This window comes from Helianthus annuus, chromosome 4, assembly GCF_002127325.2.
Source record: "Helianthus annuus cultivar XRQ/B chromosome 4, HanXRQr2.0-SUNRISE, whole genome shotgun sequence".
Classification (NCBI taxonomy): domain Eukaryota; kingdom Viridiplantae; phylum Streptophyta; class Magnoliopsida; order Asterales; family Asteraceae; genus Helianthus; species Helianthus annuus.
In genome coordinates this window covers 30,381,607-30,400,592 of record NC_035436.2, presented here as the reverse complement: position 1 = coordinate 30,400,592, position 18,986 = coordinate 30,381,607, and the positions used below count along the sequence as shown (strand labels likewise).

Genomic DNA, 18,986 nt, shown 5'->3' with positions numbered 1-18,986 from the left:
ATTATTTTTAGAGTGAATTACAAGTTATGTCCTTTATCTGTATAACAAATTTCAGACGGTGTCCTTTGTCTTTAAAATCAACAAGTTTTGTACTTAATGTTTCAAAATGCTACACGTTATGCCCTTTCGCTCTAACTTAATTAACTTTTTCTGCTAAATATCATCATATGCATTCCACATACTTTAAGTAACCCTATATCCCTTTTTTCTCTCAGTCTCTAATCTCACCTGACAAACGAACACCACCCACCCCTTTCCTTTATCACCTACCATACCACCATCACCCACCCATTTACCACCAGTAACCACCAGAGCACCACCCACCCCACACATCCCAACCGTAGACAACCACCTGCCATCTGCCATCATCTCCACCGTACAACGACAAGCAACCGCCAGCTACATCCACTCACACCACCCATGATGGGTCAAATTACTGATGAGTCTTTAAAAGGGATTTGAGAAAGTTTATTTTTTTTTATTTTATTGATGGTTGAGATTATAATTTATAAACCCTTCTTCGAATAATAATAATGAGTCAACCAGTAATCGAAATGGCGCCACCATTAACCATGACGGTACGGCGGCGCCGGAGAATTCAATGGTGGTTCCTACTAGGTCTGCGTTGAGGCATAACCCGGGGTTATCTGTTGAATGGGCTCCTGATTAACATTTCCTTTTGGAAGAATTGCTCAAAAAGTATGTAATTTTCTTGTTTTGTGAACTTTTTGATAATGGTTTGATGATTTTGCTGAATCTGGAAATTACCAGATGTGAGATGTTTGTGTGACATTTTTTTTGAACGACTGATGTTTGTGTCACTTGTATCTTGAATTTTGATGCTACAAAAGTTAAACATTCTAAACATAGTTTGTTTGAAGTTGGACGACAATACATATGGATTGGTCTTCGCTTTATTTTCTTTTCAAGTTTAGAGATTTTAGTAAGAGTGAATTACAAGTTTTGTCCTTTATGTTTATATCAAATTGCAAGCGGTGTCCTTTACCTTTAAAATTGATGAAATTTGTAATTTATGTTTTCAAATCTTGCACGTTATGTCCTTTGGGCCTAACCTAGTTAATATTTTCTGTTAAATGGTATCATGTGCATCTCACATGAGGGCAAATCTGTCTTTTCCACTAACCCCTTTATCCGTTTGAAAACGGTCAAATCTAAAAAATGGTGCAAATTTGGCGTGATTTAAAACACGCTTTAGAGCTTTTTTTCGAAAATAATGCCGAACAACACCCAAGGAGGTGGGGCCTTGGCGTGTTCTGACGTGTTTGGGGGATTTTTTTTTTTTTTTTTTTTTTTTTGTAAAAATCACACCCACTACGGACGGTTTAACGGTTTAACGTCACTAATGCATTAGAAAATATCCTGCTTTCCGACATTGTACTATTCCAACCAATCACGTAATATCTTGTATTTATTTCCTCTTGAATGCTCGGGTTATTCCAACCAATCACATAGTATCTTGTATTTATTTCCTCTTTAATTGCTCGGGTTATATTTCTATCTTCCACCAGCTAGCAATCTTAAATTCCTTGTATTTTGGCTTTAAAAGGCCAACGATTACCCTTAGCGATCATAAGTTCTTTTTCAAAAATGAACTCAAAGCACCCAATGGTTAACTTATCATCCTTCTCTCCTATTCATTTCCTCTTTTATTCTCTTGTTATATCTCTCTCTTCCACTATCATATGTGGTGGAATTGAGACAGATCATGAGGCTTTGCTGAAAATCAAGTCGTTGATCACTCGAGATCCATATGGAGCTCTAACCTCATGGAACGATTCTCTTCGTTTATGTGACTGGAGTCATGTTTATTGTGGGAAGCGCCATAGAAGAGTGACTATCATAGACTTGTCATCGCAAGGCCTAGAGGGCTCGTTGTCTCCTCATGTGGGGAACCTCAGCTTCCTCCGTACGCTTTCTCTTGGTAACAACAGCTTTCAAGGAGCCATCCCTCAAGAAGTTGGTCGTCTTTCTAGGCTATGTCGACTGTATTTGTACCAAAACAAATTCAACGAGGTCATTCCAACTAACATATCTGGTTGTTTTAACATTGAAGCGATTGTTCTTTCCAATAACGAGCTAGTTGGAAGCATACCCAAGGAGATCAGTTCCCTCACCAAACTTTCTTTTCTTTCACTTTTTCATAATAAGCTTACGGGTGGAATCCCAACCATCTTGGGAAATGTTACATCATTGGAATTGTTTTCTGTTTCCGATAACGAGCTAGTTGGAAGCATACCCAAGGAGTTCAGTTCCCTCACCAAACTTACTTTTCTTTCACTTTTTAATAATAAGCTTACAGGTGGAATCCCGCCATACTTAGGGAATATGACATCATTGGAAGTGTTCTCTTTAAAAGGAAATCCGTTGGGTGGGACCTGTGACAACCGGCACAAAACCGGTAATTTCCGTACACTTTAATCATTATTTAATGACTGCAATTATGTGCTTAAATATCAGCATTGACTGAATTGATGTTAAGCAAGTGAATTCATGCACGTTGTATACTACAGGATACTGCTTTATGCATGAACAAGAGCGTTGCGTCAAAAATACTAAGTAAACTCACCGGTAAGACACGATGTGTCAACAGAACTGCAGAAAGCAGTCAGACATTAGAATGGAGGCCTAGGTGTAGGTCCTACGACAAGAATACATTAAAACCCAAGGATACATATAAGGGTTTAATATATATACGTTGCGAAAGCAAAATTAAGCACCAAAAAGCACCCGAAACGCACTTTAAGTGCAGAATATGTATAATTCAGCAATAATTCAGCATTTAAACATATGAATATTATGCAGAAATTTCGTTTTATCATCCAGAATATTTCCCTAAGTGTTGAGAATTGAAAGGGTACAAGAAGGGTACTTAAAAGGCACTAAAAAGTGTAATTTAGCACTTTAACGGATTACTATCCAACCGAACAACCGGACTTTATCCGAAACATAAAAATAGTGTCAGTAACATTGTTATTCTTTTTCTAAGCTAGTTAGGGTCCCCGAACACCCTAACCCCCATTATAAATCATAACACACTAGTAATAAAATTAATCACTTATCTAAACTAACTAGCTACTAACCATTAGTTGAAATCAAACCAAACCTCCCTTAACCCCCCCCAACAAATCGTTTCCCCCAAGGGGACACATTTCCTCAACTTTGAATTTTTTATTAGTCATGTCTAATATCACAAAGACATAATACACAAGGGATACTAGTGGTGGTGGGTTATAAGAATACCTAGAGGATCACATTTCATTCATTCTAACCTTAAAGAAAATTTCATCTTCCTTTCCCTTCTCTCTTTGGATCGGCCGAACACCCACACCACCACATACCCACTTTCAAATTTCAATTAAGCCATTTTAAGCATACACAAAGGTGAAGGATCACGCATAAGGAGGCTTGGTGCCTACGGAATCACAAGGACCTCTCTACAACGCTATTAACCACCCATTTTTCGTCTAGTTTCTTCCCTAGCCTCGAGCTAGTAGTAAGTGTTCTAAAACATCCTATTGATCTTGTCTAAAGTGGTTAATAAGAGATTTGTCGGATAAAAATTATGAACACTAGAAACCAAAACTAAAAGTCTACTAAAAATAATAAACTTGGTGGTTAATGAATGAATGTTAGTGTAAAACTTATGGAACTTGTTTTGTTATGATTATTTATTATTGTTGGATGCTAGTAGGGGAACGGATCGTCATCTAACCACGCTAGGTCATGTTCATGGAACATGAACTAGCACTATGTTTAGTGTAAAAATAACTAGATGACGAACCCTTTCACTCACAAACATGAACTTGTGTAAAAACGATTTTTCTTATGAAATGGAGTTCTAAACTAGTAGATCTACGGATCTACAAGTGGTATTTTTGAAGAACCAAGAGTATGATGAAATCATGTTTAAAAAGCCAGATCTTTCTCAAAATAAAGACATTTTTGAGAACCAAAAAGTATGTAGACACTTGTGTAACGAAAGGATTTAACAAAGAAATATTTTCGTAAATACCGACTAGAAGTTGTAAAACTTCATATTCTTTAAAAATAAAGTTTCGAGATAATGATTTTATTTTTTTTAAAGATGGAAAGACTTACCAAATGTGCTAGTAAGTTACTACACATTTTTACACAACTTGCAAGTTCATGTGATTGCGATATATGTTTATGTTGGACTAGTTTGATGATGATTGGGAAATTGATTGGTTGAATTTTTAAAAGAAAATGATACGCTAGTAAGCGTGGCCACCTCCAGTTACAGAGGAAACTCTGGCGAAATTTTTTTTCCAGAAATTAACACTTAGAATATTTTTTTTGTGACAAGTGTTATGAATATATTTTTGGCTTGTTTTCCAAACAAACTTCGCCATGATTTTTTTTACAAAATTTCCAATTACCGGAGGAACATTTTCATAAATAAAACTTGTTAAATATATATTTAGAATATATATATTTATCGCTTGTATGATTATGTGATTATTTTGAGAACTAGATATATATTATTTTTAGAGTAAAAATAATATGAATTGGAGATACTCGTAACGAGTAAAAATACAAAAAAAAAAAAAATACACATACAACATACAAGATACATAATTCGGGTGCAAAGTGCAAAACACAAAAGACTTATATTTATTTGTGAGAAAATAATATAACTAAGACATTTAGTTAAAAATATAAAATATTTTTTTTACACAAGAAAATATACACAAAAGAGAGTGACTGTACTTGTGCGACGCAAGTCTAGTGACTAACGTTAAGAAAACTCGTATAGGTTACGACGTTAATTAAGCAAACCCGGTGAAGTTTACGACGCACAGGAACGCAAAGTTGTGAGTTCATGCTCCCCCTTTTCTCTTAACTGTTTTCAGTTTTATAACTTCGGGGGTGAAATACATGTTACAGATATTTTTTATGTTTAACAAATGGTATGATAATAAAAAGCACACTTGGTGAGAACGAGTACCAAGTGTGTAGCGATATAAGAATACAAGAAGCGCACTTGGTGAGAACGAGTACCAAGTGTGTTGTGAAATAAGAAAACGAGAAGCGCACTTGGTGAGAACGAGTACCAAGTGTGTTGTGAAATAAGAATATGAGAAGCGCGCTTGGTGAGAAACGAGTACCAAGTAGGATGCGCTATGAAAAATGATGCGAGGAATCGTGTCACGAATAGGGTACAGAAGCACCATTAATCAACAATATACCTAGACCACAGAACAAAAGGTTAGATCTAACGGGTGCCGGGCAGCCACACTCTCGATGAGGGCGAGTATCGAGTAGTGCTTTTGTGTCTCAGAATATACCAATGCCTAAGGTTTGGTGACTTCCTATGTCGTGTCACATGTTAATGGCTTTGCAACCCATTAACAATCCTGATACATACAGGAATACTTAATTTACATAAAAACTCATACCATTCTAAAACTTGATGAATACTTGAGTACGTGGGGTACTCGAGAAAAGCATGGATTATACTTGAGTACGTGGGGTACTCTAGAAGAATTTGAATCATACATGAGTACGTGGTGTACACATGAAACTGGATTTTATGAAAACTCGATTTATTCACAAAATATGTTTTCATACAAAGTATACAAAAGTGCAAAACAAAACGGCATGAATTCACACCAACATTATGTTGACGTTTTTCCAAAACTCACATGTATTTCAGGTAACTAGGATGGATGTGCGCGTGGTCTCACTTATGCTCGTGGATGTCGCTTGTGTTTGTCTTTAAATAAAGTGTAAACCTTTTAAGACAATGTTTTATGTTAACTCGCGATGTAAACGCTAACTTATGATTTCAAATTATGGTATTTGAAGTTATTTTCATGAGCATGTAGTATGTTTACCTTTCGTATGCAATGAGAACCTTTCATGATCACACCTCGTGCTTCCGCCGCAGAAAGGGGTGTGACAGATTGGTATCAGAGCTGCGATTGTAGTGAACCAGGATTCCTTCTCGAGTCTAGTCTACAATCTCTAGGATCCTATCACGAAAACAATTTTCAAAGAGTTTTCATTGCATAAAACATCCCGCGACATCCACTACCTGAAACTGACTACACGAGTCTAGAAAAGACACTACGAGACTTAGGGTGCACAGGAGTAGCACTTGTCTTAACTGAGAAATTACGTGCAATTATGTGTGATAATTAGCATATACTAGATATAGAATGTCACAGGTATACGTGACTTTACCGGCAACGATGGCCCATCTGAAGGAAGAGATACGAGGATGAAACGAACTGTGCGGACTGTGCAAGGAGTTACGTAATTATGGATGCATACATAATTATGGAATTCAGTGCACAGAAATCACAGCAAGTCTTGTCACGTATAGATTCCCTCAGTACAAGCCTACTAAGTACTCTGCTAGAGTAATAATTATTTGATGTTAATTATGTGGTATATACCTGTGAATATATACTACTACTGTCCAGTATGACGACGTCAAAACAAATGCCTAACCCTGCTGTGTTATGTTCTGTCAGAACATGGCACCCAGGAAAGCTGTGAATGCTCGCAATGATGATCAACCTCCTCCTCCCCCACTACCAAAAACTGCTGAAGAGCTGAACGCTCTACTGGAAGAGAGAATCTCTGCTGCTATCGCCCAGTACGAGGCGAACCGTACCCAAGACAGTGGAGGGCCAAGCAGTGCCAGGCGTAACGGACATGGAGATTCGTCCGGTGGAAACGCAGTTCAAGGCTGCACCTTCAAGCAGTTCCTCGACTGCAAACCTATGAACTACGATGGCACTGGAGGAGCAGTAGCCTTTGTGCGTTGGACGGAAAAGACTGAAGCCACAATCCGCATGAGCAAGTGTACCGCAGATCAGCAAGTCACTTTTGCTACTGGGCTGTTTGTCGACGAAGCACTGACATGGTGGAATTTACAAGTCCAAACCCTAGGCGATGAGGCTGCATACGGCATGACTTGGGATGAATTGAAGGAGAAGATGCGAGAGAAGTATTGCTCTCGCGCCGAACTCCAAAGGTTGGAGACAGAGTTCTGGCACTTGACTATGGTAGGAGCTGACATCACTGGGTATACTCGGAGGTTCCATGATTTGTCTAGGGTGATTCCTTACATGGTGACTCCCAAATTCAAGCGCGTTGAACGCTACATTTGGGGATTGGCCCCAGAATTTCGTGGCATGGTGACGTCGGCCAAACCACAAACAATCACTGAGGCTGTAACTCTGGCTGTCAGTCTTACTGAGGATTGTGTTCGTATGGAGAAGTTATCACTGAACCCCACTGAAAAGACCGTGACGCATGCCGAGTCGTCCGGTGACAAGAAAAGGAAACATGCGAACCTGAATCAGGTAACTCGCAACAACAAGGGTTCCAATAAGAAACGTGACACCAACCCCTCTAAGGAGGCAAAGAATTCAGCCAAAGGATACCAAGGCACCATGCCTAAGTGCCAAAAATGCAAGTATCATCATGATGGAGCTTGTCGCATTCCAAGGTGCGACAAGTGTGGTAGATTGGGTCATCGAATAGAAGACTGTTGGAGTAAGGGAAAGAATCAAAATGGAAACGGTGCTGGTAACAGGAATGATAACGGGAAAGGGCGAAACCAAGGATGCTTCAAGTGTGGAAGCAACGATCATTTCATGAGAGACTGCCCAAAGAAAGACAATGCTCAGGCTCGGGCATTTGTGATTGAAGCAAAGAACGCACGCGAGGACCCTAACGTGGTCACCGGTACGTTTCTCATTAACAATCACTTTGCATCCATATTATTTGACACTGGCGCCGATTATAGCTTCATGTCTGTGGAATTTAAACGCATACTCGGAATAGAATCTAGTAGATTAGAAGTTCCATATTCCATAGAATTAGCCAATGGAAAACTTGTTGAATCAGGCGAAGTTGTTAGAAACTGCACACTAGAACTTGGTGAGCGAAGGTTTAGCATCGACCTCTTACCTATTCAATTGGGTAGCTTTGATGTAGTAGTCGGAATGGACTGGCTGTCCAAGAACAAAGCTGAAGTTATTTGTCATGAGAAGATCATTCGCATCCCTTTGGCGAATGATGAAACTCTCATCGTGCATGGAGAAAAACGAGACGCGCCTCTTCGAATCATCAGTTGCATGAAGGCACAGAAGTGCTTAAGGAAAGGATGTGTTGCCTTCCTAGCACACGTTATAGATAAGAAGGCTGGGGAACCGAAACTCGAAGATATTCCTGTGGCGAAGGAATTTCCTAATGTGTTCCCTGAGGATCTACCAGGACTACCTCCACAACGACAAGTCGAATTCCGTATAGACTTGGTTCCGGGAGCTGCTCCTGTAGCCAAGGCACCGTATAGACTTGCGCCATCCGAAATGCAAGAATTATCTACACAACTTCAGGAGTTGTTGGATAAAGGATTCATAAGGCCAAGCTTCTCGCCATGGGGAGCTCCAGTTTTGTTCGTGAAGAAAAAGGATGGAACCATGCGGATGTGTATCGATTACAGGGAACTGAACAAGCTAACGATCAAGAATCGGTACCCACTACCGAGGATTGACGACTTGTTTGACCAGTTACAAGGGTCAAGCTATTATTCCAAGATCGACCTTCGGTCTGGATACCACCAGCTGAGAATCCAAGAGGAGAGCGTACCAAAGACTGCATTCAGAACACGCTATGGGCATTACGAGTTTCTTGTGATGCCATTCGGGCTGACGAATGCACCAGCGGTCTTTATGGATCTGATGAACCGCGTATGCAAACCATATCTCGATAAATTTGTGATTGTATTTATCGATGATATCCTGATTTACTCTCGGACGAAAGAAGAGCACGAGCAACACCTCAGAACCATCTTGGAGCTACTGAAAAAGGAGAAACTTTATGCAAAGTTCTCAAAATGCGAATTCTGGATTCGCGAAGTACAATTTCTTGGTCACGTTGTGAATGAGAAGGGCATTCCTGTAGACCCGTCCAAGATAGAAGCAATAAAGAATTGGGAAGCTCCCAAAACCCCAACTGAGGTTCGCCAATTTTTGGGCTTAGCGGGCTACTATAGGAGATTCATCGAGAATTTCTCCAAAATAGCTCAGCCGCTAACTACCCTTACACAGAAAGACAAGAAGTATGACTGGGGTGTTAAACAAGAGGAAGCTTTTCAGCTACTCAAAAACAAGCTATGCGATGCACCAATATTGTCACTACCCGAAGGCACGGAAGACTTCGTGGTATACTGCGACGCCTCGCGACAAGGACTGGGATGCGTGCTCATGCAACGCCAAAAGGTCATCGCTTACGCTTCATGGCAACTGAAGGTGCATGAAAGAAACTATACCACTCATGACCTGGAGCTGGGCGCAGTGGTATTCGCCTTGAAAATCTGGCGACACTATCTATATGGTACTCGATGCACAATCTTCACAGATCACAAAAGCCTGCAACACATATTTGATCAGAAGGAATTGAATATGCGCCAGCGGCGATGGGTCGAGCTGCTAAATGATTACGACTGTGAGATTAAGTACCACCCAGGAAAGGCAAACGTTGTAGCAGACGCATTAAGTCGAAAAGAAAGGGTTAAGACCCTAAGAGTTCGAGCGTTAGAAATGACCATTCGAACAAACCTCACTGCACGCATTCGTGATGCACAACAAGAAGCTCTTAAAGGAGAGAACCGTAAAGCTGAATACCTCCGAGGTGCATTGAAGTACATGGCACCAAATGAAGAGGGAGCCTTATACTTCAAGAAGCGTATTTGGGTTCCACTCTATGGTGGCATACGAGAAGTCATCCTTAATGAATCCCACAAATCGAGATATTCGATCCACCCAGGATCGGACAAGATGTATCAAGACTTGAAAGAGTACTATTGGTGGCCGAGACTCAAAAGCGATGTTGCTGTATATGTTGGAAAATGCCTAACCTGTGCTAAGGTTAAGGCCGAATATCAAAAACCGTCCGGTCTACTACAACAACCAGAGATTCCCGTGTGGAAGTGGGAACAAATCTCGATGGACTTCATAACGAAATTACCCAGGACCCCGAGAGGGCACGACATGATATGGGTAATAATTGATCGGTTGACGAAGTCTGCGCATTTCCTACCAATCCGTGAGAAGGATAGCACTGGAAAGCTTGCAGAAATATACTTAAGAGAAATTGTGGCACGTCATGGAGTGCCTATCTCAATCATCTCAGACAGAGATGGACGCTTTGTCTCAAGAATCTGGCAATCATTTCAGGAAGCCTTTGGATCTCAGTTAGATCTAAGCACGGCATTCCATCCGCAAACAGACGGCCAGAGCGAACGGACTATACAAACGTTAGAAGATATGCTTCGCGCATGTGTCATGGATCTAGGCGGCAGCTGGGATACTCACCTACCATTAGTTGAGTTTTCCTACAATAACAGTTATCATACAAGCATAAAGGCCGCGCCGTTCGAAGCTCTGTATGGCCGCAAGTGCCGATCGCCCTTATGTTGGGCAGATGCCGGAGATAAACGTATGGTTGGTCCTGAACTTGTACAAGAGACAACCGACAAGATTGCGCAGATCCGAGAGCGCATTAAGGCGGCTCGAGATCGACAAAAGAGCTACGCTGATCCAAAAAGAAAATCAGTAGAATTCGAGGTGGGAGACAAAGTATTGTTAAAAGTCTCACCTTGGAAGGGCGTAGTCAGATTTGGAAAGCGTGGAAAGCTGAACCCACGATACATCGGACCATTCAGAATCTTGAGAAGAATTGGTACCGTGGCGTACAAGTTGGAGTTACCGGAAGAACTTAATGGAGTACATGATACGTTTCATGTATCCAACCTGAAGAAGAGTCCAACCCAAGAAAACGTGATCATCCCGATGGATGAAGTGCATATTGATGAAGCCCTCCGAATTACAGAACAACCCGTTGAGGTTACTGACTGGAAAGTCAACAAGACTAGGAGGAGCAGTGTGAAACTTGTCAAAGTACGTTGGAGCTCTAAGCACGGACCCGAGTATACATGGGAACGCGAAGACCAGTTCAAGGAAAAGTATCCCCACCTATTCGAAGAGACTCATGCGAGGGTTAGTTCATCCTGAATTTCGGGACGAAATTCTTTTAACGGGGGGAGACTGTGACAACTGGCACAAAACCGGTAATTTCCGTACACTTTAATCATTATTTAATGACTGCAATTATGTGCTTAAATATCAGCATTGACTGAATTGATGTTAAGCAAGTGAATTCATGCACGTTGTATACTACAGAATACTGCTTTATGCATGAACAAGAGCGTTGCGTCAAAAATACTAAGTAAACTCACCGGTAAGACACGATGTGTCAACAGAACTGCAGAAAGCAGTCAGACATTAGAATGGAGGCCTAGGTGTAGGTCCTACGACAAGAATACATTAAAACCCAAGGATACATATAAGGGTTTAATATATATACGTTGCGAAAGCAAAATTAAGCACCAAAAAGCACCCGAAACGCACTTTAAGTGCAGAATATGTATAATTCAGCAATAATTCAGCATTTAAACATATGAATATTATGCAGAAATTTCGTTTTATCATCCAGAATATTTCCCTAAGTGTTGAGAATTGAAAGGGTACAAGAAGGGTACTTAAAAGGTACTAAAAAGTGTAATTTAGCACTTTAACGGATTACTATCCAACCGAACAACCGGACTTTATCCGAAACATAAAAATAGTGTCAGTAACATTGTTATTCTTTTTCTAAGCTAGTTAGGGTCCCCGAACACCCTAACCCCCATTATAAATCATAACACACTAGTAATAAAATTAATCACTTATCTAAACTAACTAGCTACTAACCATTAGTTGAAATCAAACCAAACCTCCCTTAACCCCCCCAACAAATCGTTTCCCCCAAGGGGACACATTCCCTCAACTTTGAATTTTTTATTAGTCATGTCTAATATCACAAAGACATAATACACAAGGGATACTAGTGGTGGTGGGTTATAAGAATACCTAGAGGATCACATTTCATTCATTCTAACCTTAAAGAAAATTTCATCTTCCTTTCCCTTCTCTCTTTGGATCGGCCGAACACCCACACCACCACATACCCACTTTCAAATTTCAATTAAGCCATTTTAAGCATACACAAAGGTGAAGGATCACGCATAAGGAGGCTTGGTGCCTACGGAATCACAAGGACCTCTCTACAACGCTATTAACCACCCATTTTTCGTCTAGTTTCTTCCCTAGCCTCGAGCTAGTAGTAAGTGTTCTAAAACATCCTATTGATCTTGTCTAAAGTGGTTAATAAGAGATTTGTCGGATAAAAATTATGAACACTAGAAACCAAAACTAAAAGTCTACTAAAAATAATAAACTTGGTGGTTAATGAATGAATGTTAGTGTAAAACTTATGGAACTTGTTTTGTTATGATTATTTATTATTGTTGGATGCTAGTAGGGGAACGGATCGTCATCTAACCACGCTAGGTCATGTTCATGGAACATGAACTAGCACTATGTTTAGTGTAAAAATAACTAGATGACGAACCCTTTCACTCACAAACATGAACTTGTGTAAAAACGATTTTTCTTATGAAATGGAGTTCTAAACTAGTAGATCTACGGATCTACAAGTGGTATTTTTGAAGAACCAAGAGTATGATGAAATCATGTTTAAAAAGCCAGATCTTTCTCAAAATAAAGACATTTTTGAGAACCAAAAAGTATGTAGACACTTGTGTAACGAAAGGATTTAACAAAGAAATATTTTCGTAAATACCGACTAGAAGTTGTAAAACTTCATATTCTTTAAAAATAAAGTTTCGAGATAATGATTTTATTTTTTTTAAAGATGGAAAGACTTACCAAATGTGCTAGTAAGTTACTACACATTTTTACACAACTTGCAAGTTCATGTGATTGCGATATATGTTTATGTTGGACTAGTTTGATGATGATTGGGAAATTGATTGGTTGAATTTTTAAAAGAAAATGATACGCTAGTAAGCGTGGCCACCTCCAGTTACAGAGGAAACTCTGGCGAAATTTTTTTTCCAGAAATTAACACTTAGAATATTTTTTTTGTGACAAGTGTTATGAATATATTTTTGGCTTGTTTTCCAAACAAACTTCGCCATGATTTTTTTTTACAAAATTTCCAATTACCGGAGGAACATTTTCATAAATAAAACTTGTTAAATATATATTTAGAATATATATATTTATCGCTTGTATGATTATGTGATTATTTTGTGAACTAGATATATATTATTTTTAGAGTAAAAATAATATGAATTGGAGATACTCGTAACGAGTAAAAATACAAAAAAAAAATACACATACAACATACAAGATACATAATTCGGGTGCAAAGTGCAAAACACAAAAGACTTATATTTATTTGTGAGAAAATAATATAAGTAAGACATTTAGTTAAAAATATAAAATATTTTTTTTACACAAGAAAATATACACAAAAGAGAGTGACTGTACTTGTGCGACGCAAGTCTAGTGACTAACGTTAAGAAAACGCGTATAGGTTACGACGTTAATTAAGCAAACCCGGTGAAGTTTACGACGCACAGGAACGCAAAGTTGTGAGTTCATGCTCCCCCTTTTCTCTTAACTGTTTTCAGTTTTATAACTTCGGGGGTGAAATACATGTTACAGATATTTTTTATGTTTAACAAATGGTATGATAATAAAAAGCACACTTGGTGAGAACGAGTACCAAGTGTGTAGCGATATAAGAATACAAGAAGCGCACTTGGTGAGAACGAGTACCAAGTGTGTTGTGAAATAAGAAAACGAGAAGCGCACTTGGTGAGAACGAGTACCAAGTGTGTTGTGAAATAAGAATATGAGAAGCGCGCTTGGTGAGAAACGAGTACCAAGTAGGATGCGCTACGAAAAATGATGCGAGGAATCGTGTCACGAATAGGGTACAGAAGCACCATTAATCAACAATATACCTAGACCGCAGAACAAAAGGTTAGATCTAACGGGTGCCGGGCAGCCACACTCTCGATGAGGGCGAGTATCGAGTAGTGCTTTTGTGTCTCAGAATATACCAATTAAATGCCTAAGGTTTGGTGACTTCCTATGTCGTGTCACATGTTAATGGCTTTGCAACCCATTAACAATCCTGATACATACAGGAATACTTAATTTACATAAAAACTCATACCATTCTAAAACTTGATGAATACTTGAGTACGTGGGGTACTCGAGAAAAGCATGGATTATACTTGAGTACGTGGGGTACTCTAGAAGAATTTGAATCATACATGAGTACGTGGTGTACACATGAAACTGGATTTTATGAAAACTCGATTTATTCACAAAATATGTTTTCATACAAAGTATACAAAAGTGCAAAACAAAACGGCATGAATTCACACCAACATTATGTTGACGTTTTTCCAAAACTCACATGTATTTCAGGTAACTAGGATGGATGTGCGCGTGGTCTCACTTATGCTCGTGGATGTCGCTTGTGTCACACCCCTTTCTGCGGCGGAAGCACGAGGTGTGATCATGAAAGGTTCTCATTGCATACGAAAGGTAAACATACTACATGCTCATGAAAATAACTTCAAATACCATAATTTGAAATCATAAGTTAGTGTTTACATCGCGAGTTAACATAAAACATTGTCTTAAAAGGTTTACACTTTATTTAAAGACAGACCATTCCAGACAACTTAGGCCTTATGAAAAGTTTAAAAGAAATATACTTTGGTGGTTGTAATTTATATGGAACCATCCCTAATTCTCTTTATAACCTTTCACTCCTAGTTAATATTAGCTTGTCTAATAATCAATTGACAGGAGGTCTTTATCCGGCCATAGGTGCAATGCTTCCTAATCTTTTTTGGCTTCAATTATGGGGTAACCAACTAAGTGGACCTCTTCCGGCATCCATTTCTAATTGTACGAGTTTAAAACTTCTTGAACTCAATAAAAACAAGTTTAGTGGACACTTGACAGTTGACTTTTCAAAGCTAACGGAGATGGAAATTATAAACATTGAAGATAACCTCTTTGGAAGCAAAGAAGCAGATGAAATGAAGTTTATTGATTCTTTGAAAAACTGCAGAAGATTAAAGAGCTTAGCATTTGGTAATTGCGGGTTTCAAGGAGTTCTCCCTAGATCAATTGGTAATCTTTCTAATCAACTCTATGAGCTAACATTTTATGGAAATCAGTTACATGGAAACCTCCCTAGTTCAATCGGTAATCTTGTTGGCTTGAATAAGTTGTCATTAGGAGGAAACCAATTCACGGGAAATATCCCTTCAACCATTGGTAAACTTCAAAACTTGCAAGACCTTTATTTATATGAAAACCAACTTTCAGGGCAAATTCCTGATTCCATAGGGAACTTGTCATCATTGATAAAACTTTCTTTATCTTCAAACATGTTAGAAGGGGTAATTCCATCAAGTCTAGGAAATTGTCATCATATATTATCCTTGTTCCTTAATGAGAATAAACTTAATGGGAAAATACCTGTACAACTTCTTCAACTTTCAAGTCTCTCCATAACATTGGATCTTTCTCAAAATAACCTGTTTGGTTCACTTCCAACTGAGATTGGAAACCTCAACATGTTGACTACTCTGAATTTATCTGATAATAATTTTTCTGGTAACATTCCTAGTAGCCTTGGTGGCTGTAGTAGCCTATTACGGTTGTCCCTCAAAGGCAATTTATTTCAAGGTATGATACCATTATCATTAAATTCCTTGAAAGGATTGGTGGAACTCGATATTTCTCATAACAACTTTTCGGGGCATATTCCTAGATTTTTCGAAAAGTTTAAGTTAGAATATTTGAACCTATCATATAATGATTTTGAGGGTGAAGTTCCAATGTTAGGAGTGTTCGCTAATGAAAGTACATTCTCTGTTTTGGGGAATAGAAGGCTTTGTGGTGGCATTATTGAACTTGGGTTATCCAAATGCAAGGAGACAAGTAAATTTACAAAGAAGCTTCATCTCTATTTAATAGTCACATTGATCGCATCCACACTTTTCACCGCAACATGTTTAGCATATGCTTGGTGTAAGAAGAAAAGAAAGAGCCATCTTTCACAATCGTCAACAAGCGAACGACACCTAAAAGTTTCATACAGTCAACTTCTAAAGGCTACCAATGGGTTCTCCGAATCCAATTTGATTGGAACTGGTGGTTATAGTTCTGTTTATAAAGGAATCCTTTTTGAAGATAATGACACATTTGTTGCAATCAAAGTTCTACATCTTCATACTCGAGGAGCTCAAAGAAGCTTTATGAGGGAATGTGAAGCATGGCGGAATCTTCGACACAGGAATTTGTTGAAGATTATAACTTCATGTTCAAGTATTGACTTTCAAGGAAATCCATTCAAAGCTTTGGTATATGAGTTCATGCCCAATGGGAGTTTGCATGATTGGTTGCATTCAAGTGGAAATACATCAAGGCTAAACCTTCTTCAAATGATAAAAATTCTTATGGATGTAGCAAATGCACTTGATTATATTCATAATCACTGTCTACCAACCATTATTCATGGTGACCTGAATCCTAGTAACATTCTACTCGATAATGATATGGTGGCTCATGTTGGAGATTTCGGTTTAGCTCGGTTTCTTGGAACTTCATACCAAAACAACTCAACTGGGATTCGCGGTACAATGGGTTACATTGCTCCAGGTATAATAGGCTTTCATATTTACTTACATTATTAACTTTTTTATAATGTAATTGCTTGTAAGTTGCAGAGTATGGTCTCGGGAGTGAGATGACAAGTAATGGGGATATCTACAGTTTTGGAATACTAGTTCTAGAGGCGATGACCGGGAAACACCCAACTGATGACATCTTTAATGAAGACCTTAGCCTTCATAAATTTGCTTCAATGGCCTTGCTAGACAATGTAATTGATATCATTGATGTTAACATTCTAAACCTGTATCAAGAGGATAGAATTGTTCTGCAAAATAATGAAGAAAATGCCAAGAAAATAGAGGAATGTTTGACTCTAACAATTAAGATTGGAGTAGCATGCTCTGTGGATTCCCCAACACAAAGGATGGATGTCAAAAAGGTTGTGCGTGAATTGCAGCGGATTCTCGATACACTTGAAAATATTTGAGGCACGTTGTTCATTATTCAGGTCTAGGAGAGAGATGGTGTATCATGCATGTCATCTCGGGCTGTCAAGCCGAGCCGAGCCAGGTTAGGCTTGAGCTCGAACTTAAACGAGCCCGCTTAGCTTGACTCATTTATATTATCGAGCTAAAAAGTGGAGCTCAAGCTCGACTAGTAAAAAGTTTGAGCCAACTCTAGCCCAATCGAGCCAACTTTAACTCATTTTCATAATTTTTTAAATATTTACAAGGATTGATAATATAATAAAAAATAAACATTATGTATTGTTTTTGTTTTTTTTTTTCTAATATTTTAAACACAGAATGACATACTAAAAACATTATATGTGTCTTTTTTTTATATGTTACCTAATTAATTAAAACTTAAAATGTTAATACTTTAACTACCTCCGTCATATTTTAAATTTTAATTCATATATAATTTTACCAATATATACAAAATATAATAATTCAAGCCGACTCACGGGCTCACGAGCCAAGCCAGCCCTAGCTCAGGCTTGGCTCGGCTAGGCTCGATCTAGCTCGGACTCGGCTCGTTTACAAATCGAACCGAGCAAACTCGTTTACAACCGAGGCGAGTTTTTTAAAGCAAGCCGTGAACTTTTTAACACTCCTAATCAAGTTTCACTTTAACCATTTCTTTGACATTGACTTGATCTTTGATCGTACTTGAATCTAAGTGGCTTATGATGATGCTAAATGTGTTGATACTAGACTTGATATAGGAAACTTATATATTGTAAGGCCATAGGGTATGATGCTTGGGTTGGGGGAAAACGCCCAAGCCATCACCCCGGGTGGGCTTGGGTTGGGGCGTGGCCCTTGGGGCTTGGCTTTCAAGCCGGGCATGGGGCGGGCTAGCAAGGTGACATGGCAGGCTCTCAATGGCCAAACCAATCTAGCCATTTCGCTTGCCCCCATGTGTCAACTCATACCCCCAACCCAAGCCCCCAACCTAAGTCCCACCATACCCCATCCAAAGTGGATTTGAGAATTGAGTTTTGAAATTTACACGTATCAACCAAAGCCCCAACCCAAGTCTACCATACCCCACGGTCTAACATCCTAAAAAGCCTCCAAATGACCATTTAGAATTTAAGACGTTATTTGTATATTTCAGATACTAAAAGCTAAATTGATGATACATAAAATTAATTTGCCACACAACAATATTATTAATAAATATTAGTGGTAATATTTAATATAAAATTAAATTGCAGACAACAATATTACTAATAAATTCTTATCCTTAATTCTACGTCTCCACGAGCTCCTGTCATGGACCATGTTCTCAGAGAGGTGCAATCTTTGCAAATCCTTCATAATCCACTCATCCCAAGTAATTTGGGGTCTGCCTCTACTCCTACTTCCCTCCACCTCGAGAGTTTCAACCACTCTAACTCTAACTGGCTCTATCGTCTGCCTCCTCTTCACATGCCCAAATCATCTCAATCTTCTCTCCTTTATCTTATCTGATATACTAGCTACTTCTAACCTCTCCCTGAAAACATCATTTCTTATCCGGTCTAACTTTATGTGTCCACACAATATCATCTGCAAAAAGAAGGCACCACGGAAGAGCCTCCTGAATTAACTTTGTCAACTCATCTAGGATAACTACAAATAGAAAAAGGGCTCAAAGCAGACCCTTGGTGCAGTCCTACTTCCACCGGGAAAAAATCAGTATCCCCTATAGGCGCTCGGACACAAGTCTCAGTCCTAACATACATATACCTAATTAAGTCTATATACTTCCCAGAAACCCCTCTACTCTCCTAACTATCCCAAACCAGTCTACGTGGCACACTGTTATAGGCATTTTCAAGATCAATGAACACCATGTGTAGGTCCCGTTTCTTCTCCCTATACT

The 18,986-nt window shown here is 38.9% G+C and overlaps 1 protein-coding gene across 1 annotated transcript; it reads left to right on the top strand.

Moving 5' to 3' along the window:
- Nucleotides 1–1,608: 1,608 nt before the first annotated feature.
- LOC110883396 (probable LRR receptor-like serine/threonine-protein kinase At3g47570) lies at nucleotides 1,609–17,424 on the top strand. Its single transcript, XM_035989269.1, has 3 exons — nucleotides 1,609–2,419; nucleotides 14,793–16,658; nucleotides 16,727–17,424. The coding sequence occupies exons 1-3, from the start codon at nucleotides 1,609–1,611 to the stop codon at nucleotides 17,098–17,100; spliced, it is 3,051 nt and encodes a 1,016-aa protein (XP_035845162.1). The 3' UTR covers nucleotides 17,101–17,424.
- Nucleotides 17,425–18,986: the final 1,562 nt, after the last annotated feature.